Source organism: Labeo rohita, chromosome 24, assembly GCF_022985175.1.
Source record: "Labeo rohita strain BAU-BD-2019 chromosome 24, IGBB_LRoh.1.0, whole genome shotgun sequence".
In the NCBI taxonomy this organism is placed as follows: Eukaryota; Metazoa; Chordata; class Actinopteri; order Cypriniformes; family Cyprinidae; genus Labeo; species Labeo rohita.
Genome location: NC_066892.1, coordinates 22,914,379 through 22,941,828, shown reverse-complemented (window position 1 = coordinate 22,941,828; position 27,450 = coordinate 22,914,379). Strand labels below are relative to the sequence as shown.

General features: G+C 39.3%; 1 protein-coding gene across 8 annotated transcripts in view; it reads left to right on the top strand.

The window, feature by feature from the left end:
- kmt2ca (lysine (K)-specific methyltransferase 2Ca) overlaps positions 1–27,450 on the top strand; it is a 145,111-nt gene that overhangs the window by 101,618 nt on the left and 16,043 nt on the right. For 6 of the 8 annotated variants that reach the window (XR_007825635.1, XM_051098097.1, XM_051098100.1 and 3 more), the window contains 23 exons: positions 599–811; positions 3,536–3,664; positions 4,429–4,548; positions 4,634–4,758; positions 7,644–7,833; positions 10,466–10,564; positions 10,847–10,894; positions 12,867–13,004; positions 14,564–14,596; positions 14,796–14,930; positions 15,079–15,229; positions 15,325–15,551; positions 17,337–17,410; positions 17,507–17,701; positions 19,184–21,034; positions 21,146–21,474; positions 21,562–23,291; positions 23,596–23,707; positions 23,878–23,944; positions 24,033–24,096; positions 24,214–24,446; positions 24,912–26,588; positions 26,836–27,039. Coding sequence is in view for 7 of the 8 variants with exons in the window: in XM_051098097.1 (XP_050954054.1) it covers positions 599–811; positions 3,536–3,664; positions 4,429–4,548; positions 4,634–4,758; positions 7,644–7,833; positions 10,466–10,564; positions 10,847–10,894; positions 12,867–13,004; positions 14,564–14,596; positions 14,796–14,930; positions 15,079–15,229; positions 15,325–15,551; positions 17,337–17,410; positions 17,507–17,701; positions 19,184–21,034; positions 21,146–21,474; positions 21,562–23,291; positions 23,596–23,707; positions 23,878–23,944; positions 24,033–24,096; positions 24,214–24,446; positions 24,912–26,588; positions 26,836–27,039 (8,144 nt within the window). In the remaining variant the exon portion in view is untranslated. The remainder of the gene's footprint in view (positions 1–598; positions 812–3,535; positions 3,665–4,428; positions 4,549–4,633; positions 4,759–7,643; positions 7,834–10,465; positions 10,565–10,846; positions 10,895–12,866; positions 13,005–14,563; positions 14,597–14,795; positions 14,931–15,078; positions 15,230–15,324; positions 15,552–17,336; positions 17,411–17,506; positions 17,702–19,183; positions 21,035–21,145; positions 21,475–21,561; positions 23,292–23,595; positions 23,708–23,877; positions 23,945–24,032; positions 24,097–24,213; positions 24,447–24,911; positions 26,589–26,835; positions 27,040–27,450) is intronic. The other 2 variants (XM_051098099.1, XM_051098103.1) reach the window with 2 other exon arrangements.

The window sequence follows — 27,450 nt, the reverse complement described above, 5'->3', positions numbered from 1 at the left end:
CTTCCCCAATTTCAAAATCGTCCTACATCACTGCAGAAGTACCGACCCAGTGTTTATAAAATGAATAAGCAAGGAAGATCAAACGCCCTGTACAAAAAAATGGTAAAACAGCGATGTAGGATGATTTTGACATTGAGGAAGAAAACGAGACGGGAGTTTTTCAACATCCTCTAACTGTATTGACCCGGAATACACAGACTACACATGCATTTGAGGTTAAAAAAAAAGTATATAAAATTGTCAGATTGTTTCGAAAATGACAGATCGTTTCGCTAGGTAAGACCCTACTTCCTCAGCTGGGATCATTTAGAGCCCTTTGAAGCTGCATTTAAACTGCATTTTGGAAGTTTAAATTTGGGAGCGCCATTGAAGTCCACTATATGGAGAAAATTCTTGAAATGTTTTCCTCAAGAAACATAGTGTCCTACTGAAAGACAAGAGAAAGACATGAACATCTTGGATGACAAGTGGGTGAGTAAATTATCTGTAAGTTTTTGTTCTGAAAGTGGACTTCTCCTTTAAATTGCTTAAAAGACAGTGCAACAGTTTCAAAGTTCTCTTGCTGTCGTCATTATCATTGTGTTCTTTTCTGTGCCAGAATTCCAGCGGACCTACACTCAGGATGGCGTGTGTCTGACTGAGTCAGGCTTGTGTCAGCTCCAGAGTTTATCTGTCCAGACTGCTCGCCGCAGACGACCCAAACCCAAACTTAAGCTGAAGATCATCAATCAAAACAGTGTGGCTGTGTTGCAGACTCCCCCTGACCCTCAGGCTGAGCTCTTCAGGGATGGAGACATGGATGACAGCAGAGGTAAAGAATGTGTTTGTGTTTAAAGGTGACATTTCATTTTTTTTTTTTTTTCTTCTTTTCCTAATGTTAGCCCCTCCCAAAATTCACACCATTGGTCGAGTAAGCCCTATGCTGGGGTGGTCAGGATGCTCAAAGAAACTCAAATTCTTGTCTCTAAATGTTAAAAAGGATAAGAGAAAGTATTTTAACCAGGGTTCGTACAAGGTGCTTAAAGTACTTGAATTTGACATTTTGAAATTTCAGTCCTGGAAAAACCTTGGAAATAGTATAATTTCCTGAAGAGGACCTTAAAAAGTGCTTGAATTATTGAAAGACAATATATCGAATAAGTCAAGTCAAGTCAAGTCAAGTCGAGCTTTATTGTCATTCTGCTACATGTGTGGACATACAGTGGAAAGAGATGTCGTGTCTCACAGGACCACGGTGCTACATACTAGTTAAGCATAATATAAACATACAACAGTACACGAATAAGAAAAGCAATTATAGACCTATACAACGGTTAACCATCTGACTATACATATACTATACATACTATAACTATAATAAATAGTTGACTACACATACAAAACTGAGACAACATAAACTTTACATAAGTACTTTACATGACGTTTTACAAAAGAGATGTTTGTACATGAAATTGTGCAAAAGAGATATTTTGTGCATTAAATTGTGCAGAAGAGAGATTTTGAGGCAAGCAGCACATGGTGCAAAATGATTCGTAGTGCAATGCACAAATAAACATATAATCCTATTGAGTCTTTGTAGCAGGGAGTGTTTATAGAAAGTGGGTGTTTATAGAAAGTGTTGAATAAGTGTTGACTTTTGTCAATAAGCATATGTCTTTTCACACAAAATTCACACAGTTTAAAAAAACATCATACCCTTTTCGCTTATTATCAGAAAACAATCATGCTAAGTAAGTAGTAGTACTTAGTATTGTTGTGTAAACATGGCTGAAGATTCGAAAAGAGGAAGAGATGAACCAAATCAAGTGAGTCATTTATGCTGGAACTGCTCTGATTGATTCAAACTTGTGACTTCATGTGATTCACTAGCACAAACCCGATCAAATTAAAAGAGCTGTTCGTTTTCAAATGTGACATCACTTGTAACGATTTTAAAAAAGCACGTAGTGATGGGTGATGAAACTAAGCTTTTCAAAACTTTGAATTGGTTAAACCTTTGCGTCACAAAATGATTCACTATTTTGAAGCACTCCAATCAGATCGCGTAGAACAAAGTAGAACAAAAAACAAGAATGAAAGAAAGTATACACAAATACAAATCCCTTTATTAACAGTGTTACTGTAGTAAAAGTGTAGTATACTTTGTAATATTTTAGTAGTAATACTTTGCATGTGCTTCACTTTATTTTTGACTTTTTTGAAGTGGAAGTCATTGTTCAATAAGTGAGATCTCTGAAGTAGTGCTTGAAAAGTCCTTGAAAGTCTTGGAATTTCATTTTAGAGTATCTGTACAAACCTTGTACGAACATCACGTTTAAATGGAATTTTGTGCATATTGGCCACTCTGTTCTGTGTAAAAATCAATCAATCAATCAATCAATCAATCAAATCAATCAATCAATCAATCAATCAATCAATCAATCAGTCACAACCACTAGACTATTAAATTTTGTTTTCAGGGACCATACCTGATTCAAAACATTGTTCTGTTAGTGGGATTGATATACCACTTTTGTGTATGTTAATATCTTCAAGTAAATGTTATTTTTATATTCTGTTTTCATTTTAATTTTAGCTAAAATTTTTGTGATTTTACTGTGTTTTTGTCATTTTTTAAATCTACGTATGTATTTAAGTTTTAGTCTAGCTTGAATATATATATATATATATATATATATATATATATAGAAGGAACAGAGTGGAGTGTTTGGAGAGAGAGAAAAATTGACAGGAAGGTGAGCCATGTAATGAATTTGACTTGGAGAGAGAAGAGAGCCTTTGAAAACAGCAGTCAGCAAATTATACCTGCCTTGGCATTTCAGTGATCAGAGACTGGGCGGCTCTAACTGAATTAATGGCCGACCCCTCCGTCGTCGCGTCAGTCTGAGAGAGCAGGTGGGGGGTAATGAGGAGGAATGGGGCCACCAGTTTAACCCCCTCTCCGCCAGACATCATATATAAAATAACAGTTTACAGGTTAAAATTTCCTGAATAACTCAGTTTCTGAGTTAGCACAGAGTTAAATTCTAAGAATTTAACGCATGATTATTCTGTTGATTCAAATGATTTCCACCCCATTAACTTAAAATTATTTTATTTTATTTATTTTTTAATATGTGTATGTGCTAGAAAATCACTGTTTTTAATTAGTATTGAGACATTATTTACAGGGCTTCAAAAATTCTAAACCTCATATGAAGAAATAGAAAAACAATATAAAATTTAGTTGCAGATTAAATGTCTCATTTCATCTTTTGTTAAAACTGAATTAAAATGTGGCTTTTTAAATATTATTTGGTATGCTATTTGTGGAATGCACCAAAGCAGTTTTTGAAACAATGTTTTGTTTTTGTCATCTTTATATTAAGTCAGATGGCATTGAATGCACGTGTGTTGTTCTGTGGTTATTAATGGTATCTACTGAACCACACTGTCTAGTCAATGATGCAAGTGTTTTTGTATATGTATATTTGTGCGGTTTAGAGAATATTCTGTCAGCATCTAGACTGCTCTGTGTTGTTTGGCCGCATTGCAGAGGGCGACCCGATGGACTGTGATGGGAAATCTGACTCCAGCCCTGAGCGGGAGCACTGTGATGACCACCTGAAAGGGGCCGACGGCAGCGACAGCAACAAGAAGAGGAAGAGGAAGCCTTACAGACCGGGTGAGAGCGCAAGAGAGAGAAAGGTGCACTTATCGGAAAGGACAGCTCCACTGGACTGTGAAATAGTGCGGCTGCAAATTCTGGACCTTAAATAGCATCCCACAGTGCTTTGCTCTTTAAAGCTCCTTGCCGGGGAGAACTCCGGAAAGAACATTCTCTCTGAGCTTTTTTCTGACTAAAGAAGCAATCTCTTTAAAGTAATGTCCTTTTTAAGCACTACCTTCCATTTCTTTAAAAAAAAAAATGCAGACAGTATAGATGCAAGTGTATTTGCACAGCTTTTTTTGTCACATCACACCTTTGATAGACACACTTTCTATTTAACGGTGTTGGTTAAGGCAAACATCATTGTTACTACATTGTGAATTTTGTTATGAACGCTGTTCCTTTCATTGAAATGTTTACAGCAATTGCAGTACGTAAACCAACCCCAAGTGTCTTTCCTCATTCTGTGTCCATGTGGCAGACCATGGCAGTGTGGGGGTAGTTGGGTCAGATTCAGCCAATGTGGTACAACCAAAAATAGACTTACCTGAAATGGTTGCTCCAGGAGCGTAGCCAAGATGAATCACTCTCTCCCGGCCCAAAGCTAATACGTCATCCTGAATTATGGAGATGAATGTCAAGACGTCACTGTCAGGGTCCCACATTATTAATTCCTGATTGCATTCATCACCCAGTTTAGGGGTCCAGCAGCTGTTTTTTTTTCTACTGACACTATTTTAAGTTAAATGAGATTTTGATTCCCCATCTTCCCTATTTAGGTATTGGTGGGTTTATGGTGCGTCAGAGGAGCAAAGCAGGGCAGGGGAAAGGCAAGCGGTGTCTCAGTCGAAAAGACTCCACAAGCTCGCTTACAGAGAACTTCACAGGAAAGGAAGAAGGTATGGTTTGGACATCTCAGGTTTTCGTGTATATTTATTTTGGGGAATACTCTTAGTTGTTGCATCAAGGTTTTCTTTTCACCAGGTTGGAATGAACCAGATACTCCTGTGGATGGGCCTCCCATCATTAGTGAGCCTCTGGAGAAAGTCAAGAAGAGATACAGAAAGAAGAAAACCAAACTCGAGGAGGCCTTTCCCTCATACCTGCAGGTCAGTCCCACAAATATCAGTAAAAGTTTTTCTACATCGATTTCCAGATTATTTTTTTGTGTCTCATTACTAAGGATGTGTTCACACTTGTCGTGTTTGGTTTGATAAAAATGAACTCTGGTGCGATTGCTCTCTTAGTGTGTTTAATCCCCCGAAATCGCTAAAAAGTTTGGTCTTGGTCCGTTTCCAAACAAACTTTGGTGCAGTTCGAATTAAATATGAATGCAACACGGACTAAATACTTCTAAACTAACCAAAAACAGGAAATAATGACAAGGTGTGACACTATGCAACATGATTTCACAAAGGAAACAAGTGGTTTATTCAAAACAAAATGAGCGGAGGGCAAAGGAGGAGGTAAAGTGAGTGTTATGAGCGCTTTGTGAGTTCGCAGGTGGTGAAAATAAAATCATATACACGCAACAATTTGCACACTTAGTCAAGCAGACAGCATTAGATGTATTCAACTTAAAGCGGCACTGAGCAGACCCATCAGTGAATAGGTACTTTGATGTCATACACCCGCAGCACCGCTTTAGGCAGTGGCGTAGCAAGTCAGTCCCGGGCCCATATGCAAAAAATTTGTTCGGGCCCCCAATCATTATGGACTCCAACTTGGTTGAGTTGTTGATTTTTCTTAAGTACATAACACTACGTGAGTATTCACAAGCTGTTTTATTTACGGTGTAAATTAATGCTTGAAAATAATATTTAACGTTTTCAAGTCCATTCATTATTTTTGGCACGGAAGTCTATAAATACTAAATGCCTATAAATTCTGTCAATTTAGACCAAGCGGCATGTGAATCAATGGTCTTTTCCTCTTTAATATTTGCAGCACGAAATAAACATGAAAAAATTAATGCATGATGAAAAAATGAATAAAAATGACATATCACGAAATCGATCAATCAGAAATGTCAATCAAAAAAAAATATGTCAGTCACAATAAAACATCTTGTGAATAGTCATAATAGTAGTAACATAACATTTTGCCAACATAACAAGCCTATAACTTTGCCAACATTGTTTTATTTTTCTCATAAATCAGCCGGTTAACCGAGTTGAAGTCTACATTTTTATTGCTGTTTTTCATGTTAAAACAGTAGCAAAATACACAAGCAAAAATGATTGTGTATTTTAGGTTTCCACTGTTGTTAAGAAAAAAATGCAAGTGATCGCACTGGTGCTTCCATGTCCTGCAAAGCACACGTTAGCTTGCACTCTCCAAACAAACGATTGGATATGCGTCTGACAGCGCATATTTGTCTAGGTTAAATGTTTAAATATTGTGAAATGCATCAAGTGTTTTATGTCTATAGATTTTATTTTAGGCAAGTCGTGTTGATTTGAGAAGGCTAAATTGATCAAACATATACTCAACTCATTGCCAGTGGCCGCTTGTTCGTTACTTTGAAAAACAAAAGCTTAAATTTAACAAAAACAAAATGTTCCAAACGTGTTTCTAAATTAACTTAATAAAAAACTAAATGAAATTTAGGTCGAGCGCACCTTTTCCTTTTGTTTGGAGTGTTCAGTGAGTTCCGTCATGAAGTATACGTCATTCAACCCAACCAGTCAGGTTGTAAATGTGTATATCTGTTTTCCATTTGAACTGGTTTATTTAAAAATAGACATTTCACTCTCTACAGTAACCTATAAAGTTTCTAAATTTTGCGCTCAAGTTCTGAGAGACCGTGACAGCAGAAATCGCATCCTGTTTGCTTTCAATATTTTACAAAAGCGTGATGTTTTGTTGTTATTGTGAGCACACACAAATAAACATATTTTTTATTTGATTCAAAAGATGTATTACTCTTGTCTGTACGACCAAGCCTCTTCTCATCGACTAACAGTTAGTCTGCTATTAGGGGGCAGCCCTAGAACACACCCTAAAAGTCTAAATCCTAAAATCTTTACAGCTCACATAACTCATTTTTTATAAAGAGGTTCCTCAACATATTTTACAGTTTGAACTCTCTGGAATTGCTTTCCCCTTTCACTTCCATTATTCTTGTTTTTACAAACTGAGTCCAAACTATTTTCTTTGGAAATTGAGCATACTCCACAGATGTTATCAATAGAGCTTAAGTTGTATTTAATCTGGAACATTATTTTAACCACAAGCCACTCCAGAGGAATAAAGCTGTAATAAGTGTACTACATAAGTCACTTTAGATAAAACTCTCTTCTAATGACTTAAATACTAGATCTCTCAGTTAACATAGCCATCCCTGTCAGGACATTTCTTCACGTTAAAACTGAATCTGTTTAAACTGAGGAATGAAATGTAGAGATCAGGGATTTTGTGAGCATGTGCAGGGTTGACACACGCTCTTAAAAAGACCATCATGCTCAGCATGAAGATTCAGTGATGCATTAACTGTAACAGCTGTCACTTTAGGCGTTCCTGTTTGTCAAACCTGAAATTAGACGTAAAGGTCATCACCAGAGGAATGTCTTGAATCAATGATTTAAATTGTAGCACATTAGGGTCTTTAATGTTTTAACACAGCAGGGGCTCATCACATTGATAGTTTGGTACTGTTAGATATTCTGAAGTGGTACAAATGTGCTTTACCATGTAGCACTGTGGCTACCTTTTGACATTTAGAGCATAAAAATTTCATAAGATACTAAAAAAAGCTACGATTTCCACTTGGTGGGTGACAAAATTTACACTGAAGGATGAACATGAGCCATATCTAGACAGCAAATTATCATAGAGACTTGGATAAACCCATTAGATTACCCTAGAAATCCTGGTACCCAGAACATTGTAGCAACAGCATACCAATGCACTAGAAACTCTTGAGAATGTGGAAGTCTAGTATTTACTTGGTGTGCTTGTGCATTATTAACTTGTGTACATGTATGTGTTACAGGAGGCGTTTTTTGGGAAAGAACTTTTGGATAAAAGCAAGCAGACCAAGTCAGCACTGGAAACAAGGCTTGTGGAGGAAGAAGCCAGTCATGCAGACAGCAAATCACAGAGCAGCAGCTTCCTGGACCCTTTATCTGACCCGCTTCTGAGTACCACTTCCACTCCAGTCTCGTCTAAAGCAGGGCCACTGCGTATGTTCAGTTGTACCTTCATATTTAGAAATATAGATAGATAAATAGAGCTCAAGAATATATTTGTCTATATACTGATGTCTACACACATATTTTCCAAATAGACACACACAGGGCTGCCCAGAGATATTAGAAGTTCCTCCAGTGTGTGCTTTTGTTTAGAAATGAATTTATTTCTTCTGCTCTGACCAGTCAGGTCAGATTTTTCTGCTTTAGAATGCAGTGAATTCTGCAGGGAGGTATAATGCACATTATCATCGTTCCTCCCGCTTTACCATCTGCACACACTCAATGCATCACACAACCCACTGCAGAATCCTACAGTGCAGCTCCAGAGGTTTGCATTAGAGACCGTCTCGGTTCATCTTTTGCCACGGGGACTAAAGAAGATGAACCATACAAATGAACTTTTTTTGCCCCCATGTGCTCATTTTGTGTCTTCTTGCATACTCTTGTAGGCTGAAGAGCTCGTTCAGACGCTTCATTCTTCACCATTTCTCCTTATCCTCAGTTCTGTCAACCCTCATTTACACCCAGCCCAGCAGACCTCTGCTCGTAGCCAACCTAACATGTTTTTAAAACCCAATTTGCCAGCACTTTTCTGAATTCCCTGTCGGAGCTCTCTGGGAGGATAGGAAGCTGGCAGTCACAGTGCAGTGTTTAGAAAGCTTGTGCGTATTCGTTTGGAGAGCAATCACAAAGCTATTTGAAGGCTTTCAGGGCCGCTTGTTTGTCCTTAGAGATTTTCATCTCCCATAGAGTGAAGCTTCTCTTTCTGCTCTGCAGATTCTTGTATTTAACCCTTTCATGGAGTTTTAGTCTTGAAAAGTGTTTGATTTAGGAATCGCATTATGCATACATCTTATTATAAAGAATTATAAAGAATATTTCAGTACAAGTTAGGGGTGGGTGGTATGACTAAAATCTTATACCACTTCAAAGGATATGCCAAAATTTTGAAGATAAGGAGCAGGGCATGCGAATGTCGTTGAAAAATCTTTAGGTTTTTATGGACATGTCACCCTTAATGTTTAAGGTGAATATGTGAGCAAATTTGTATTGCTCTAACAGTGTGGCTCTGTTCCAAAATCTAGTGAGCTGCCTTGTGGTTTATTTTATATAGAGGCAGCTACCTTTTAAGTCAGCTCCTAACTGAAATGCAGCCTCATAAGGTGATGATGAATCATTTACACAAATTACAGGTTTTGGAGGCTTTCAGTTGCACAGCGCACACAAATACTGGTCAGATTCGTTCATTTAAAGGATTAGGTGACTTCCAGAATAAAAATTTCCTGAAAATGTACTCACCCCCATGTCATCCAAGATGTTCATGTTTTTCTTTCTTTAGTGTTTGTTTTTGAGGAAAACATTCCAGGATGTTTCGCAATATAATTGCTCTTTGCATCGGAGAGCTAGTGCAAGACAAGAATTTGTGGATAAAAAGTATGTACGTTCCTATTTTTCTTAGAAAACGACCAATCGTTTTGCTAGATAAGACCCTTTATTCCTTGGCTGGGATCGTGTAGAGCAGGGCTGGAGAACCTTGATCCTGGAGGGCCGGTGTCCCTGCAGAGTTTAACTCCAACCCTAATCAAACACACCTGAACAAGCTAATCAAGGTCTTCAGCATACAGGTTGGTATTTTTTTTTTTTTTTTTTCTTCTTCAGGGTTGGATCTAAACTCTGCAGGGACACCGGCCCTCCAGGATCAAGGTTCCCCGCCCCTGGTGTAGAGCCTTTTGAAGCTGCATTGAAACTTCAATTTGGACCTTCAACCTATTGGGTCCCATTGAAATTCACTATATGGAGAAAAATCCTGGAATGTTTTTTTCTCAAAAACCTCAATTTCTTTGACTGAGAAAAGAAAGACATGAACATCTTGGATGACATGGGGTTGAGCAAATTCTCAGGAAATGTTCATTGTAGAAGTGAACTAACCCTGTAACTGTTTTATATAGAAAATATTTGATTTTAAATCAAACAATTGTCTCACATAATTTGCCATCTTGGATTTTGTTCACTAATCTTGTCGCTGTTCCTTTAACGTGAATGGTACATTCAGTAAGCTGTATTGTGACATTTGGTACTGTGGACTTAAAGTCTGCATTGAAACACATTACAATAATCTCCTCTCCCCTATTGTGTAGAATAATGTAGGGGGAGGCTTTAATTTTATTAACTATTGTTAATTTTATTTATTAGTTGGACAGGTTGTTTGGGCATGTCATAAGAGATGTTGTTGTGAGGAGGGAAGTCAAATGTTGTTGATGTAAATATCATGACAGCACGTACACAAATGAATCATTTATAATGAAAACTCCAATATTCCATTAAAAAAAGATCAATTTAGATTTCATGGTAACTTTAAAATGCTTCATAGGCAGCTTGCTGGGTTTTGGATCAGAGCTTTTTTTTTTTTTTTTTTTTTTTGGATATTGTTTTTCTAATATCCAAACCGTGTCCAAGTGATAGAAGTTGCACCTCTGTTATCAAGAAGATTTTCCAGTTGACACATTTGTACCATCACACAGTATATGTCTTGCCCCTCAGCCCTTGGTAACATTTATTGAAGAGCACTTGGTGATCAGTATGGATACTCGTGCTCAGAAACGCTTGTCTTCTTGATCTCTAGCCAATGTGGAGGATCCCTTAGCCGAGCTGGTTCTACATTCAGATGATGATCTCCTGGGAATGCTGTCCGATGACCTAGTCAAGCCAGGCGCTGAATCAGGTAGACTCAGTCCCAAGATCTGTCCATAGGATAGTCTCCCCTTTCTCTTCAGTCTGCAGATGCTCTAACAGTCTCAGAAAGGACACCTGCAATTGTGTCTTCACAATTGCAACTCCACATTTCTTCTGCATTTTCACACTTGCATTTCGCATTTTTACCTGGTTTGCTATGTTTCTCTTTATTTGTTGTGTCTAAGCATCCTCCTCCTTTTCCTTATTACATTTATTTTTTTACATTTCTGTTTTATAATTATTTGGTTTTATCTGGTTTGGGTCCTTGTAGGTCTTGATTTATGCCCTTTCCAGGTGGACAGTTCCCCCTCTCCATTCGGTAAGATCCCTGCACAGCCTCTCTGGCTGTAGAAGTAGAGCTGTCCCCCTCTCCTGGCCTCTTGGCCCCCCAAACAGGCCCTCAGACTTTTTGTAGTGCCAGTTTCTGCATGACCCCTTTTCTGACAAACACACACGCTCATCTTTGGCTTTCTGCATCTTTTTACTAACCACAAACAAACTGCATGTTTTCCTGCACATGAACCTGTTGTGACACTGAGGTGAGAACTAAGCTGTCCTTAGATGGATGTTGGATTTGGCCGCTACTGTAATTTAGTTGGCAGCTGTGATTGTTTGCAATCTGTGACATTTTACTGAAGTGTGCTTGAAATGTGCTATGTGAAGTTCTTTTCTTTTCTCAAGGGTCTAATTTAGTTAATATTTTATTTTTTTCTAATTGCCAGCTTTTTAGTTGGCAAGGACACATTCCCTTTTCTTTGTGAAATGGCCTTGCTGTGCAAAAACTAGTGGTTTGAAAGTGATGTAACTGCTTTAGTGTGAAAGCAAGTTGCACAGGGTTACAAAAAGTAGTTTTACTTCTGGCTAACGTGTAGTGTATAATCATGCAGTCAGGGGTTGTGCTTTAAAAAAAAAAATCCATAATTTACAGAATTATAACGTTGACAGCTAACTATTTGTTCCCGTCGTCTTTAAAAAAAACAATAAGGTAAATGATACGTAAAATAATAATAATCCTGGTCTTTTGCCATAATACTCTAGAGTACTTTAGAAACATTCCCACAGTGAAAGGAGGCTAATGGGGACTAGAAGCAAACAAAGGGAAATTAAAGTTTTAATGTGAAAACAAAGTAGGAGAGAAACATGAAAATGAACAAAGAACTTACGAGAGCAGAATAAAAATAAATAAATCCAACAGAGGACTTGATAACTCTGTCCTTGTCAAAGGTTTAGCCATCTCTTATTTAAAATTGCGAACATTACAGATGGATAAACACATAACATGACAGAAAATTAAAAAAAAAAAAAGGTTTTGTCAAAGAGACAGATAACTATCATTTGTAGCATGTGCAATATATATGTAAATATATAAGGGTTTGTTTTTAAGCACATACCAATGTGCTTGGTTGAGAGAAAGGTTTTGAGTGAAACACAAAGTGTATTCACAACATGCTATCAGACTTTATCCTTCAACTTTACAATGATAGTCAGGCAAAACAACAAAAATAAATGTGATTAAAATTGCTTACTAAACTTATAAGTGTAAAGTTAAAGTTACATTACAGTTAAGTTCCTTTTTTCACAGTGTTTAAACGAAAATACAGGCTGCACATCTCAGCTTTTAAACACTGTACCAGACTTGCCTTGCCCCCATAGACTTTGTAGGTGCATTCACTGTAGTGTAAACACAACTGATGCCACATACTCTGTTCTGCCACATAGCCTGTTTTGAACCTGGAAGAAGAACTTTACGTGAAATCAAAGTAATTGACATTAAGAAGCTAGGTAGCCATTAGACCAAAGCATAATGGCTGACTCCGATGACAACATTTAATATGATTAATCATTGCAATTGCTTGCTTTTTCATTGATTAAGCTCTCATGTATTATAATGGAAAACGATAAGCAATGATGAAAGAACATCCATTTTTCTAGAGACTTTTTCACACTCAGTTGAGCAGGCAACACTAATTAGGTTCCTGTTTTTCTTGGAAAATTGAGTTGGTGGAGAGGATGAAAGAGAGCAAGAGAGAGAGAGTGAGAAAAAAATATATTTTTTACTCATTTTACCATGACATGAAATAACAGTCCTCACTCTCCCTGTTTTTACTTTATCTTAGCAAACATTCAGGCACAGTAGAAAATAAATTGCTTATCAACACTGATTTAGGCGTTTGCAGAATGACAGCTCTGTTTTTTTTTTTTTCTGCAGATCTTTGCAAGTTGAGTTTTGTATTCAGTAGAGATAAGAAACTAAGTTTGAGAGTAGCCGTTTAACTTTCTCTTTCTCCCAGCTGGTTTGGACATTGGCACCCTGCCGGACGATCAGTCAGCACCTCCTCAACCTGGCCCTGCTCGAGGGTCTCGCCCACTACAGGAAGAACCTCTGGATGTAATATTGAGCCCTGAGCTGGACAAGATGGTTTCTGATGGTAAGAGCACTTTGCTAATGGAACTTTGCATTTACTATATAGGCACTATAAAAGTATTGGCACACACCTCTTGATTATTAAATTTAGGCGTTCAATCAGAGTTATTGACACAGTATGTAAAATCAAGCCCCTAGCCACTTTGTGGGAAAAAAATGGGTTGTTCTAAAGACCTGAATTCAAGCATGGTACTGTGATTGGGTGGCACCTTTACAGCAAGTCAGTTTGTGAAATTTCATCCCTGTTAAATATTCTGCAGTCAACTCTAAGTGGTATTATTGAGAAAGTTGAAGCATTTAGAAACAGCACCATCAGGCAGAAAGTGGACGGCCAACGTCACAGAGTGGGGTCACTGAGTGCAGAGGCGCATGATCTGTAAAAGTCGACAACGCTCTGCTGATTCCATAACTGAAGAGTTCTAAGCTTCCATTGGGATTAACATCAGTGCAAAAACATGGCGAGAGATTCATGGAATGGTTTTCCATTGACTAGCATCTGCATGCAGGCCTTACATCACCAAGTACAATGCCAAGCATTGGATGGAGTGTTGTAAATCATGCCGCCACTGGACTGGGATCAGTGGAAAAGTGTTCTGTGGTGTGGTGAATCACACTTTGTTGTTTGGCAAACTGATGGGCGAGCCTGGGTTTTAGTGGATGCCAGGAGAATGTTACCTGCCTGACTATATTATGCCAGCTGTACAATTTGATAAATGTGCTGATTATCAGGTGTTGGGCTAGGCTCTTACATCCATTAAAGCAAAACCTTAATGCTTCGGCATACCAAGACATAATGCTGTACTTCCAACTTTGTGGGAATAGTTTAGGAAAGGCCCTTTTCTACTTCATCATGTTTGTGCCCTAGTGCACAAAGTAAGATCCAAAAAGACATGGCTGGGTGAGTTTGGTGTGGAAGACATTGACTGAACTCAATCCAATCATACACCTTTGGGATGAACCGGAACGGAGGTTGCGAGCCAGGCCTGTCCAACATCAGTGCTTGACCTCACAAATGCTCACAGGAACACTCCCAAATCTTGTGGAAAGCCTTCCCAAAAGAATGGAAGCTGTTGTAGCTGCAAAAGGGGGGGACCAACTCTGTAATAATGTCTGTGAACCTAAAATGTAATGTCAGTAAAGGCCCTGATGGTGTTTTGGTCCCAATATATTTGTCCATATAGTCTGTATTATCCTTGCTTTTATAGCTTGTTACATTTGCGTTAGATTTTTAGCACATACATATGATCAGTGTAATGAATTTGATACATTTGATTTTGATACCTCTATTAAATGATGAATATTTCTTGTTTCTTCCTTAGCAAACAAGTTATTTTAACCTTAGCAGTTTTTTTTCTTTTACTTGTCAATTGTGGTTATGGTCTGCAGACTTAAATGTAAAGACTGAAAAACAGTTCGGCATTTTTCACACAAAAAAGTGTTTGGTGACTACTTGTCTTTTAATGTTTTTAGTTGCTTTGCCGTGATATATTTGATTTTCTAAATGTTAAATTTTAATTGCCTAGTTATATTTCCTTTTTTTTTTTTTTTTTTTTTTTTTTACAGGGGCCATTCTGAATAAGTTCTACAAAATTCCAGGTTTGTTGCTTTCTAAAATATTTTGACCGTAGCATTCTGCGACAGTAAATGTTTTGTATACTCATTTTTCTGAAATGTGTTTGCCTCCCATTTTTAAAAAAAGTGTATAAATGTATATAAAAATGCATTCATTTCTTAGTTGGGAGTTGGTAAAAAGTCTTTAGATTTGAATATCCTTCATTCTTTTGATTCCATATAGAACTGGAGAGTAAAGATGTGGAAGACTTATTCACCGCAGTGCTTAGTCCAAATGCTAGCCAGCCTCCTCAACTTCCTCATCCACCCAACACTGCCCCCAATGCCTCAGCTACAGCAATGTCTCTCCAGAACCCAGGTATCAAGTTGTCTGCATTATCTTTTCATATTAACAGTCAGGTCAACCACACAGATGTGATGATGTTGTGTGCTTGTAACTTGAGTATCACATGTAAAATGTACTGCTCATTTTAAAAGTGCATGTTTCTCAATGGTTTCATTTGCAGGAGATGTTGGTGGAATGTTCCCACGCATGCCTGTGATGAATGGCATGATGGGGCCAAACACCCACTTTCCTCCAAACCCCGTGATTCCTGGAGCAGGAGTGTCTGGCACGTTCTCTTCCATTCACCGCATGCCTTTTCCAGAAAATGTGAGGTGAGTGAATTCATATTCTGAGTAACATAGATTGGTACTGACATATCTGTTTATAAAATCTGGTGACATTTAATGGTTTGATGTGTTCACTAAAGGGAGAAGAAATTCAGCCAGATTGGGGGTGATGTGATTGGTCCTTGGGCTTCTCCTGTTCCTGTGCCTGGATCTGTTCCTCCACCAGAGGTGGAGACTGACACCATGTCCAATGCTCAGAGGAGCACATTAAAGTGGGAGAAAGAAGAAACTCTTGGTGAAATGGCCACTGTGGCTCCTGTTCTTTACACCAATATGAACTTCCCTAACCTTCAAGATGAATTTCCAGGTGAATGGATTTTCCTACAGCACTACAAATGAAGAGTTTGGTTCCAAAACGCTATAAATCCATTTGCTTAATTTGAGTAAAAATATGTGTTCTTTTTACCAAGAAAGTGACAAGATGAAAACCACTATTTTCTGTTTCAAACTTTCACATAGCATCTTTAGGTTATAGTAACATTTAAAAATTCAAAGCCAGATTTTGATTTTCAAAGACCATTTTTATTATAAAAACTGATTATTTTTTCCCCAAAATGCAATAAATCCATCAGGGCTCGATGTGTACTTTTCTTTTTAGGAGCACTTGTGAGCACCTTTTAATCAATAATCAAAAAATCTGCCTTCCCATTATGAGGTGATATTTGACTCCTTAAAGTGAAATAAAGGGGGATTTTATTTTTACCTTTGTAATGGCATTTTTGTAACTTTATTAAAAGTATGCTATCTTTCATGTCAGTTGTTTTAATAATATATCGTTTAAAGCTTTTTGAAATTTATAATTAAAACAACAGAATAAGAACAAGTAGAATAAGAATAAGTTAACAATAAAATGAAATCAGTATTAACAAATTAATTTGTACTACAGAGGTGGCACAGAAGAACACAAAAGTGGCTTGTAGATGTATTTTCATTTGTTTAATGAGGCTCAGAGGTGGCATGAGTGCAATCAAATTTATAAATTCATGTTTAGATTAATGTTTTAAATATAAAATTTAAAATATGGAAATATTAAATGGTTTAAATAACTGAAAAGATACTTTAAAAATTAAACTAAAACTGCCAGTAGGTGGTGGCAAGTCACTGATTTAATTACTGAGTCATGTAATTCATTGGAATTTGAATGGCTGATTCATTCAGGAATAAAGCCACCCTGCGTCCCGATGTGCATACTATCCACCCTATCTGCCCTAAATAGTATTGAAAATTACTACTATCACATAGAATTTAGGATGGATAGTATGCAGATTGGGATGCAGTCTAAGTCTTTATGAATGGGAAATTGAATCACTGACTCCCTAGATTTGTTTAAAATGTACGCTCATTTATAAACGAAACACCGCTGTGTTTTAATGGAGATGTGCAGCGGCTCAGTTGTGACTTGTTTCGAACATTGACGTTGTTTTTGACGTCGAAATAGAACAAAATCAGTCAATAGTGTAATGGTCAGACAATGTAAGTAACTTAATATTAACTTCTTGTTTATTTGACTGTTATATTAAATCAATATCTCATTTACAAACTTCCTTAAAAATCATTAAAAAGCTGTCACTCATCCTAGTTCATCACGTTCTCACAAAGTTCCATTATAATCAGCGAAGCTCTCTACACTGCACAATGAATCTCTTATTTACAATCTCTCTACACTTTGTTTATGAAGGGATTCGTCTAAGGGGTTTGTTCGATTCGATATGTCTGTAATACATTACTTAACGTTGCAAAAACACATAAAAACCTTTGAAGCTCTCCTCAGCAGAAACACAAATATGCTGATCGGGTCAGTCGCACAGGTGCTCCTAAATATTTTTTTCATAGTCGCACAGAGTGTTCTGTGTGGTTGGCGATCACAAAGTAGATGAGGAAAACTAGGATGCTGGGTGTATTCAAAGAGTCGCCTTTACTGTTTACAGTGCGTGGAATGGTGCGCTGTGATTGGTTAAGCGGATGTATCACATTCTGCAGAGAATTTTAAAATGGCGTTTATTGCGTTTTGGAACCAAACTCTTCAAATAAAATTGTCAACTTGTTAAATGGAGTCTAGTTAGAGACCAACCATCTGACTTTTTTCCCACAGATTGGGCGACTAGAGTGAAGCAAATTGCAAAGTTATGGAGAAAAGCTAGTTCTCAGGAAAGGGCGCCCTATGTGGTAAGAGACTCTGTTAAACCTCAAAAATGCTAATATTGGTTGTGTTTATATACATATATGAGAGTTCTGACTTTTTGCTTGGCGCTGTCCTACTAGCAAAAGGCAAGAGACAACAGAGCAGCTCTTCGTATAAACAAAGTTCAATTGTCTAATGACACAATGAAAAGACAGCAACAGCAGCAACCAGCTGATCCCTTTGATCCCAGCGTTCCCATGGACACAGAGCTGCTCTTCAAGGACCCGCTCAAGCACAAGGAGTCTGAGCATGAACAAGAGTGGAAGTTCAGACAGGTGATTGACAGCCCAAGGGATATTATAGCAAAAGCTAGGCTGTGAGACTGTGTTAGGCAAAACATTGTGTCTCAACCTCTGATCAAGCTTTCACCATCATGTTTAAAAAATGGGTTGAGCAGCACAATATAATCTTTAATCAGAATTTGTTAGAAATAACAAGTAAAAGTCAGTGCTGCTTTAAAGCATTAAATGGTAAATAAATAAAAGTTAGAAATGCACAATATTGTAACATTATCGGAATCTGCTGATAAAGGCTTAAAATGTACAAATGTAAAAAAACAAACAAAAAAATATGATATGATAGTTAGAATCAATGTTTTCGATCGCCACATTTAATTTGAGAATACACGTACATAACGAGTGTCGGATATGCAGTTTCTAGCACGTCGGGTAGCAGCAGAGGCTGCCTTACCCTTGTGATACTTGTGTTTCTGAATAAATAAAGCAGTATGGATGTCATAAAATCACAAGTCCGTTTTGATTTAAAGGTCAGAAGCTATAGCTTACATGAGTAAAAATCACAAACATGACACTTAGTAAATTAGATCATTTAATATATACAGATTTTTTCATTAATATGTAATATATTTTTTTTTTTCAAATGGATTTTGAAAACCATAATACAAGGAGCTCTTTTGCTTTAGCCTATCTATTAATGTTAAATCCACAAATAAAATGTTAAGGTTTCAACTGCTCTGCTCTGATGGGGGAAAAAAAAAAAAGAAAAAAATGATTTTTTTGCAGTCTTATTGGTTTGCAGGTTTTATTGCAGTTATTTTTAAGGCTTTTAATGTACTTTAATTCAAAAAAGTACATTAATAATGTTTATTAGTTCATTTTATTTTAGTTATTTTAGTTCATTATATTAGTTTAGTTTATTTGCTCAAAACTTACCAACTTAAAAAAATTATTTGCTTACAGTTCCCACACAGTACAGACTTGACGTTGTTTCAAAGCAAAGAGAAATGTATATCAGCATCGGCTATCAGACAAGATAATTTGAAAAATATCGGATATCGGCAAGAACCTAATATCGTACATCCCTAATAAAAATGTTTACATTTTATTATGCACATGCATGTTAGTGGTCATTATAGCATTATTTTAATTTTTCCAAAGTCTTCTTACATAATCATTTTACATTAAGCTTTGTCATTTTAAACTGTAATCCAAGGTTTGCTTAAGAAACAGAAGGAAAATGTCCCAAAAAAAGACAAAGACTTGGAATCAACAAATAAACAGTCTTTTTAGATATAACATTCAGCCATAGTTGCAGGATGTTTTTAGAGGATAATTTCTTAGGATCCCAGGCTGAGGTACAGTTCTGGCATGCATCTGCTAAAACCCAGTCTCAACAAATATGGAGTGTAACTGTTTAGTAAAAAATAAATAAAATAATCTGGCCAAAAAAGAATGTAAGCAATACTGCATTTTTCTTTTAAGTGCTAATTAACCCAATATCTTTTTTTTTCCATGCAGCAAATGAGACAAAAGAGCAAACAACAGGCAAAAATTGAAGCCACGCAAAAGTTAGAACAGGTTAAAAATGAGCAGCAACAACTTCAGAAACAGCAGCAACAGCAATTCAGTGGAGACACCTCTAAAAGTGGTAATCAGAGTCCAGTAGCAAACCAGCCCAACAATGGAGGTAATGCTTCTCCATTGCAAACATTAGCTTCCAAGGACAGCTTTACAAGGACTCAGACGCCTGGAACGGCAACATCGGTTGCATCAACAGATGATGTATTTCTGCGTCCTCAACTGCCACCCCCTTCATCCACAGCCAAGACCCCTACCCAGGACACTCAGTACCCACAGGGTCCCTCATCTCAGCCTCAGTCTCCTCAAATGTTTTCACCCGAATCATCTGGATCCCGTCCTTCTCCTCCATGGGATCCGTATGGCAAAATGGTAGGAACTCCCAGGCCACCACCATCTGGCTCAAGCACGCCTCGCAGAGGTTCTGTGTCTGACATGCAAGAAAGAAGTCGGCCCTCGCCAGCCCATGAATCCTTTGGGTCTCCAACATCCACCAGCATCGACCCATATGCAAAGCCTCCAGACACACCTCGGCCATCAGACCCGTTTGTGAAACCTATGTGCCCACCTAGACCAGGACAATTACCTGAGCAACAAGGACGACATTTTATGAGTAATGTCACACCTGGAGATGGTTTTTCCAGGCCAGGCCAAAGATCGGAAGCATATCAGCGCATGGCCCACAGCCGCATGGTTCTTTCTGACCCATACTCTAGGCCACTGTTAACACCTATTCCAGGGAGTAATGAGTCAGGATCTGTGCCAGTGTTCAAAACACCCATGCCTCCTTCCCAGGTACAGCAAGACCCATTCAGTACAGGGCAACAGGGCATGAGAAGGGGGTCATCTGACACTTTACCCCAAGTTCAACATTCTGATCCTTATTCACATCAGCCTCTTACACCTCATCCATCAATGGGAGATGGTTTCAGTAATGAGGGCAGAATGATGCGTCCAGGACAAGGGAGTCCTTTTGCCCAACCCTTACCCATGAGCAGACACCCTCAACGAGATCCATATTCACAAGCACCATCTACACCTAGACCAGACTACTTTCAGCAAATGCCTGATCCATATGCTCAGCCTCCTGGTACTCCAAGACCACATGATCCATATGCCCAGATGCCTGGCACCCCAAGACCACACTCTGATCCATATACATTGCCACCATCCACACCTAGAACTCCAACAGTTGATCAGTTTTCTCAGTCACAACCTAATAGTCGCAGACAATCTCCATCTCATGCTATTGATCCATATGCTCAGATGCCAGGAACTCCAAGACCTTCTTCTGGAGAGAGATACCCTAAATCACCAAGTAGTCAGAGAACCACAGATCCCTTTTCACATCCTTCTGGAACTCCTAGGCCAGTCAAAAATGAAGCTTATGATCAACCACCTGGAACACCAAGGCCAGTTCTTAATGACCCATATTCTCAACCCCCTGGAACCCCACGTCCAGGAGCTGACCCAGAAGCCTTCCCTAGACCAAATCCCAGAGTAAACTTCATGTCTCATCAAACGGATCCACTTAGCCTTCAAGCACAAAGTAGAATGCAGGACCCATTTGCTCGTCCCTGTGCTTCTGATTCTCAAACCCCAAAACATCCTGGGATTTCAGATGAAAGTCTATCTCTACAACATACAAACCCTAACCAGACTCCTGTTCATGATCCATTTGAACAAGCTCCTCTAACCCCATGTTCACAAACAGTAAACACGGGCAACCCATCAGATACACAGAACGCAATGCAACCACCACTTGGAGAGACTGAAGAGAAAATTAAACAGGTTTGAAAACACATTATTTTTCCATTAAGTAACATCACATTTTCCTTTAATCTCTGTTCTATTTTAAATGGCGTTAATTAATTGTGCACTGTTATTGCTCTTTTTTTTTAGCGCCAAAGACTACGGCAGTTAATTCTCAAATCGCAGCAGCAAAAAAGTGCAATTAGACAGGAAAAGGGACTCCAGGAGGCAACTCCTGCTGCTGCACCTGGGACTCCAAGGCATTGGTCACAGGAAGATTCTGGACCTCAGAATGATATTTTTGGTAGACCCCCACCTCCATATCCAGGTACTATGAGATCTTCACCAGTTCATGCAGGACAAAGATTTCCTGGAACTTTCCTTGCCGATCAACGTGGGCCCATGCCTGATGAACCCCAATGCTCCCGACCACCATTCCCCAGGGATCTAAACAATGGCATGAGTCAGCAAGGGCAAAGGTACGTTTTTTTTCTTTCATCAATTGTACTGTCAAACTAGTAATTAATTGTGTGTTTTAAGTTATCTTAAAACCTAATGTCTTCCAGATTTGGATTTCCTCCTGGAGCTCCAAGTCAAGAACATTTCCTCAGGCCCCCTCACCAAATACAAGGTGGACCAATGGTTGACAATGTTCCACCGCATATGAGGCGACCTGTTGATGTTGTGAGGTCAATAGGCAGTAGTCATCAAATGGGCCTACCCCAGCATTTTCCACCACGTGGCCTTCCAATGCAACAGCATAATATAATGGGTCAACCATTTATTGAACTTTGTCACAGGGCTCCAGAGAACAGGGTCAGACTACCTTTTGGTCCATCTAATGCTTTGGACCATCCTAATCATTCCCAGAGACTCCCTCATGGCTTCATGGGAGGCCAAAATATGGCCTTTACAGGAAACCAAGGTCCCAGAATGATGGATCCGATGTTGGGCCAGTCACAACAAGGATCAGTCAATCACTTACAGACCTCAGGCACTATGGATAATCTGCATCACCATACAAATACAACACCACAGCAGACCCCTCTGCCAGAACCACTTAGCCATTCAGTTAGTAGTGATTCAGTTACTCCCGCCGAATCTGCACTGCTTCCTGTCACAACCTCTGGTCCAACAGAGGAAATTCCTTTGCCTTGTAGCGATGGTGTTGAGAAGCTAGAAACAGATGACTCTGCTGTGAAGGACCTTGATGATGTGGAGGTCAAAGACTTGGTTGATGAAGATCTGGACAACCTGAACCTTGATGCAGATGATGGCAAAGATTTAGACTTGGAAACAAATGATCTTCATCTTGATGACCTTCTAGGATCTGGAAAGTTTGATCTTATTGCTTATGCAGATCCTGAGCTGGACCTCGAGGACAAAAAAGATATGTTTAATGAAGAGCTGGAACTGAGTGATCACATAGAAGACGACCATGGGGATACCTCAGACCTTCAGAAAGCCTTGTCTGAAAAAAGAAATGCCAGATGTGGAGGTGTGTCCTCAACTCAGCCTAAATCAGAGGGATTACAGGGTCCTAGTGAAGTCAAACTAGAAAAGAGTATGTCAAAAGAGGGCCAGGATCATTCTCAGTCTGAAACTTTAAAAACTGAAAGCCAAGGTCTTGGAACCTCAGTGGATGACCATCAGTCTATGACTAGTAAAAGTGATCAAGATGATGCCTCTGGTCTTTTTGAGGAATCTTGCACAGATGTGCATACTGGATCTGCTCCAGTACTTTCAAGTCTGTTGATCAAGGAAAAACTAGAGGACACTAGGAGTGAATCCATAATTTCTCCTATCTCAGGTGACCCCAATTCCCAGGCTAATCTTGGCTCAAACATGAGTATGGTGATGATGCAAGGACAACCCCAAGAACACAGGATAAACCCTGGAGTAACAATGGGGCACAGGATAGATCCATCTCTAACCCAAGGGGCACTTTTAGGTAACGCAAATTTGATGCAGTCTGGTAACCAGCAGGTACCACTTCAAGGGTTTGGACCTTTGCAAGGACAACAGGTGGAGCTAAACCTGCCTATGGTTGGTGGTCAGCAGCCTGTTCCCCATCCTGTAAACCACCAAACTCAACAGGGCATGTTCAATCCTGGGGTTACAGGGCAACAAGGATCTCAAGCACAACTGAGTCAACAGAACAGGCCTCTTCTGTTAGATGAGCAGCCCCTTCTTCTTCAAGATCTGCTGGATCAAGAGAGGCAGGAGCAGCAACAGCAAAGGCAGATGCAGGCCATGATCAGGCAACGGTCAAGTGACCCTTTTTTCCCAAACATTGGTAAGCCTGAGCTCCACTTTGACTAACTGATAAATGAGGCTTGTTGTACCTGTACATTGTCAGTAGTTAAATTATAACTTGGTTCAATACTGACAGCAGCTCCTATTTTACAATTCTGTTTGCACTGTTATTGAATATAGTTTTTGTACATTTCTTTTAATATTAGCTTTTTTGCTTAAATGTTAAATATTTACAATGTATGTTATGCATTTCTTTTAAGCTGAAAATACTTGAAATGTGAATATAACTGTGATGTACAAGTCACAATCCTGTAATTTCTATGGTGATTTTTATTACTTTGTAGACTTTGATGCAATTACTGACCCAATCATGAAGGCGAAGATGGTGGCTCTGAAGGGCATTAACAAAGTGATGGTACAGAACAGTATGGCTATGGCACCCATGGTTATGAACAGGTAAAAACTCTACTATGTAATGTGGCACCTCTGAGCAGTTCCTGCAGTAGAACAAAAAACTGTTTATTACCCTGATTGGCCCAATTCTTTACTTGCATCTGAACATGGCCACATGCAATTTTGAGTGGTTCATTTCTTTGCATTGAGTACGTTCATTTCTTTTCTAACAGAATGCAACAGATTCCAGGATCACATGGCCCAGATACAGCTGGTTTTCCACAACATTTTTTTGGACCGGTATGTCCGCAGGTTTTATGTAGTCTTATTACCTTTTATCACCAGCATTAAACCTGTTCTAATAACATGTACAATAATTTCCTTTTAGGATGGAAAGTTGCCACCACAGATTGCAAGACCCAATCCCCCAAACTTTGGACCAGGGTTTGTCGGTAAGTTCTTTTTATTGTTATTATTATTATTATTATTATTATTCAGTGTTTACTCAGTTGAGTACTTCAATTAAAGCCTGACATCCCATAAATCTTGCAACTTTTTTTATTTTCCAGATGATTCTCAGAAAAAACAATATGAGGAGTGGCTTCAGGAAACTCAACAGCTTCTTCAAATGCAACAGAAGTTTTTGGAGGACCAGATTGGGGCCCACAGAAAATCTAAAAAGGCCCTCTCTGCAAAACAGCGCACTGCAAAAAAAGCTGGACGGGAGTTCCCAGAGGAGGACGCAGAACAGCTGAAACATGTGACTGAACAGCAAAGTGTGGTTCAAAAGCAATTGGAACAGGTATTAGAGTTATTTTAAGATGGACAACTAATAAAACAATCCACCAAATACTTTGTCATGTTTTAAAGTGCAGCAAAACTTAGTTGTTTTGTCAGTCAAGTTGGGAGTGGTTCACTTCAGGGCAACCAGTCAACTTTGGATTCTGTTTTATGAGGCACCCCCTTGCACACGTGCCACTCAAAGTAGACAAACTGTCAGTAAGACAAACTGTCATTGAACAAAAGTATATCTTGTTTTTTAATTTCAATTATGCATTTAATCAGAGAAGGTGAGACACAATTCAGTAAGTTCAGCCACTCAGCAATTGACTCTTCCTTTAATTATTATTGTTCTATTACTTTTTGTCAGTGGAGTGGAAAATATTGACATTATTACTAAATACATGTCATTTGACATTTTTCAGAATAAAATAAACAGCATTATATCTCTTGTTCACACACATTTATCTCTACATTTCTCATTTAGATACGGAAGCAACAAAAAGAACATGCTGAGCTTATTGAGGAATATCGTGTTAAGCAACAACAACAGCAACAGCGCCTCCAACCTGGTGTGATGGGTCCAATGAAGGCCATGCCAGGAATGCCTGGACAGGGCCCTGGAATGGTGCCTGTTGGACCCCCAATCGGCCAGCCTATGATGGGTCCTATGTTGCCAATGCAACAACCTCACTTTCGTAAGCCTACTCACATGCCCAATGTGCCAGGTTGGCATCAAGGTGCTGCTGGACCAATAGTTGGACCCAGGATGCCACCTCATCTGCCTTCTCAAATGCCACTGCCTAACCCCACACAGCCTCTCCAGGCACAGCCACCTCCTCCTATGGTTCCAGCAGGTAAACCTGGGCAGCCTGGCCCTGTAGCTGGAAGTAATGGTGGAGGATCTAGCAGTAGTGCCCCTCATGTGAAGTTTGATGATAATAATCCTTTTAGTGAAGGCTTCCAGGAGCGGGAACGTCGAGAGCGCCTTCGAGAGCAGCAGGAGAAACAGCGAGTGCAGCTTATGCAAGAAGTGGAGAGACAAAGAGCATTGCAGAGGCTAGAGCTGGAGCAGCAGGGCTTGGGGCTTGGCCCTGACAACAGTGGGGGTGGTCTTGCCCAGATGCCCTTCTATAATTCTGACCTGCCACAGGAATTCATGCAGACACCCAGGCCTCAACAGCCACAACAGCAAATGGGCCCAATGTTCCCTCAGCAACGAAATATGCCTTTAGACTTTGTGGGTCCAGGTCCATCCTTTTTGCAAGGTGGTGAGCGCAGACCTATGCCTGGGAGTGGCTCCTTTGGCCCAGATATGGGTCCTAATTTTCAACCTAAGAACCCCATGATGCATGGTTTCACCCCTGGTCAACCACGTGCACCTGGGTTTGGAGGGCATGGTATGCCACCCCATGGTGGAGCTGAAGCTTCCTCATTTGGTATGGATTCCACAACCCCTTTACCTCCTAATTTCCCTGGGTCAGGGCAGTCCCTTATCCAGCTTTACTCCAACATCATCCCTGAGGAGAAGGGCAAAAAGAAAAGAAGTCGAAAGAAGAAACAAGATGATGATGCAGATTCAGTCAAAACTCCTTCTACACCTCATTCTGACATAACTGCCCCACTTACGCCATGTGTATCAGACACCTCTTCCACCCCAACACGTAATGTTCCTATCATGGGAGACCAGGACACATCAGAGTTTTCCAACCCCCTAGGTTTGATGGCTGGCCTGCAACCATCCTCAGAGCTGGAGAACCCACTCTCTGGAGGGACTCCACTTAGGCGACAGTCCAGCATGGGCTCGGAGGCAGAGCGAGGCCTCCTCCATGATATCAAGCTGGAAAAGTTAGAAGCCAGTGTGTGCCAGAAGGCTGAGGGAGAGGCAGCGTCTGGCCAAAATGCACAAGAAACCGGTATAGTAAAGACAGAAGGGGGCAATGAGATAATCTCCCCCAGCCCATCATCCCAGAGTCCAGCTCAGAGCACTAAAGTGGACAACAATGGGAATGAGTTACTTAAACACCTTCTAAAGAACAAGAGCACCCCTCCTCCTTCCTCAACACCTCTCATGCATCAGATGTCCAATGACAGTATACGATCAGAGGATGAGGGGTTGACAGACAGCAAGGGCTCTTTAAGACTGGACAGCACAGATTCTTCGGTAAGAGTTTTAGGGTTACCTCTCTACACAACCGGTTAAAAATATGAAGCTAAAAGTTATAATCTTGAACATTTAAACACTTTTGTAAATGTAGACAGATCAGGGGTAGGCAAAGTATGTGGGGGGGGTAATGTAGGGTGTCAATAAAGTAGCATTGTGAAATTGTGAAGGTAGATTTGATTGTTTATTAGCTAGTCCTGGTCTGTCTTTTCTTCTTGGAGCTGAAAGAGTTGTTTATTGTCTATAGAGTGGCTTAAACAGCCATTTGACGGGCAATCCAGATTTGGAGCCTTCTGTGCCAGAGCAATGCAAAAGAAAACAGCGTAACAAGCGAACACCAAAGAATGGGGCTGAGAAGCCGCTGTCGCGCTGGAAGAAGAGAAAAAAGGATGATGAAGAGAAACAGGCTGTGTACACCAACACAGACACACTGATGACTCAGCTCAAGCAGGTAAACACCTACTACTATACCCAGAATCTGTCTCAAGACCAGAATCTTCTGTGACAGATGTAATTAAAAATAAAGTGCATAACTGATTTCATGATCATTCTGATAATTATGATCATTATGAATTATGATTATTATGAAGTGCTAGACTTAAACTGACATCTATTGTTATATATATATATATAATATCATTTATGGTTAACAGTAGAGAATTATAACTGAGATGTAGACATATGCATTTGATGTGCAGACTTGTTATTATGGTCATCTATACTCACTTTAATTAGAGCTTATGCAGCTTATGTCTGTTCACAACTTGGCTTACGAGTGAAACCGGCCAAAAAAATAAGAATAGCGAGATGCTGGCATTGGTTGCTTACATCATCATATGCATATTTGAACAATACTGTTGTT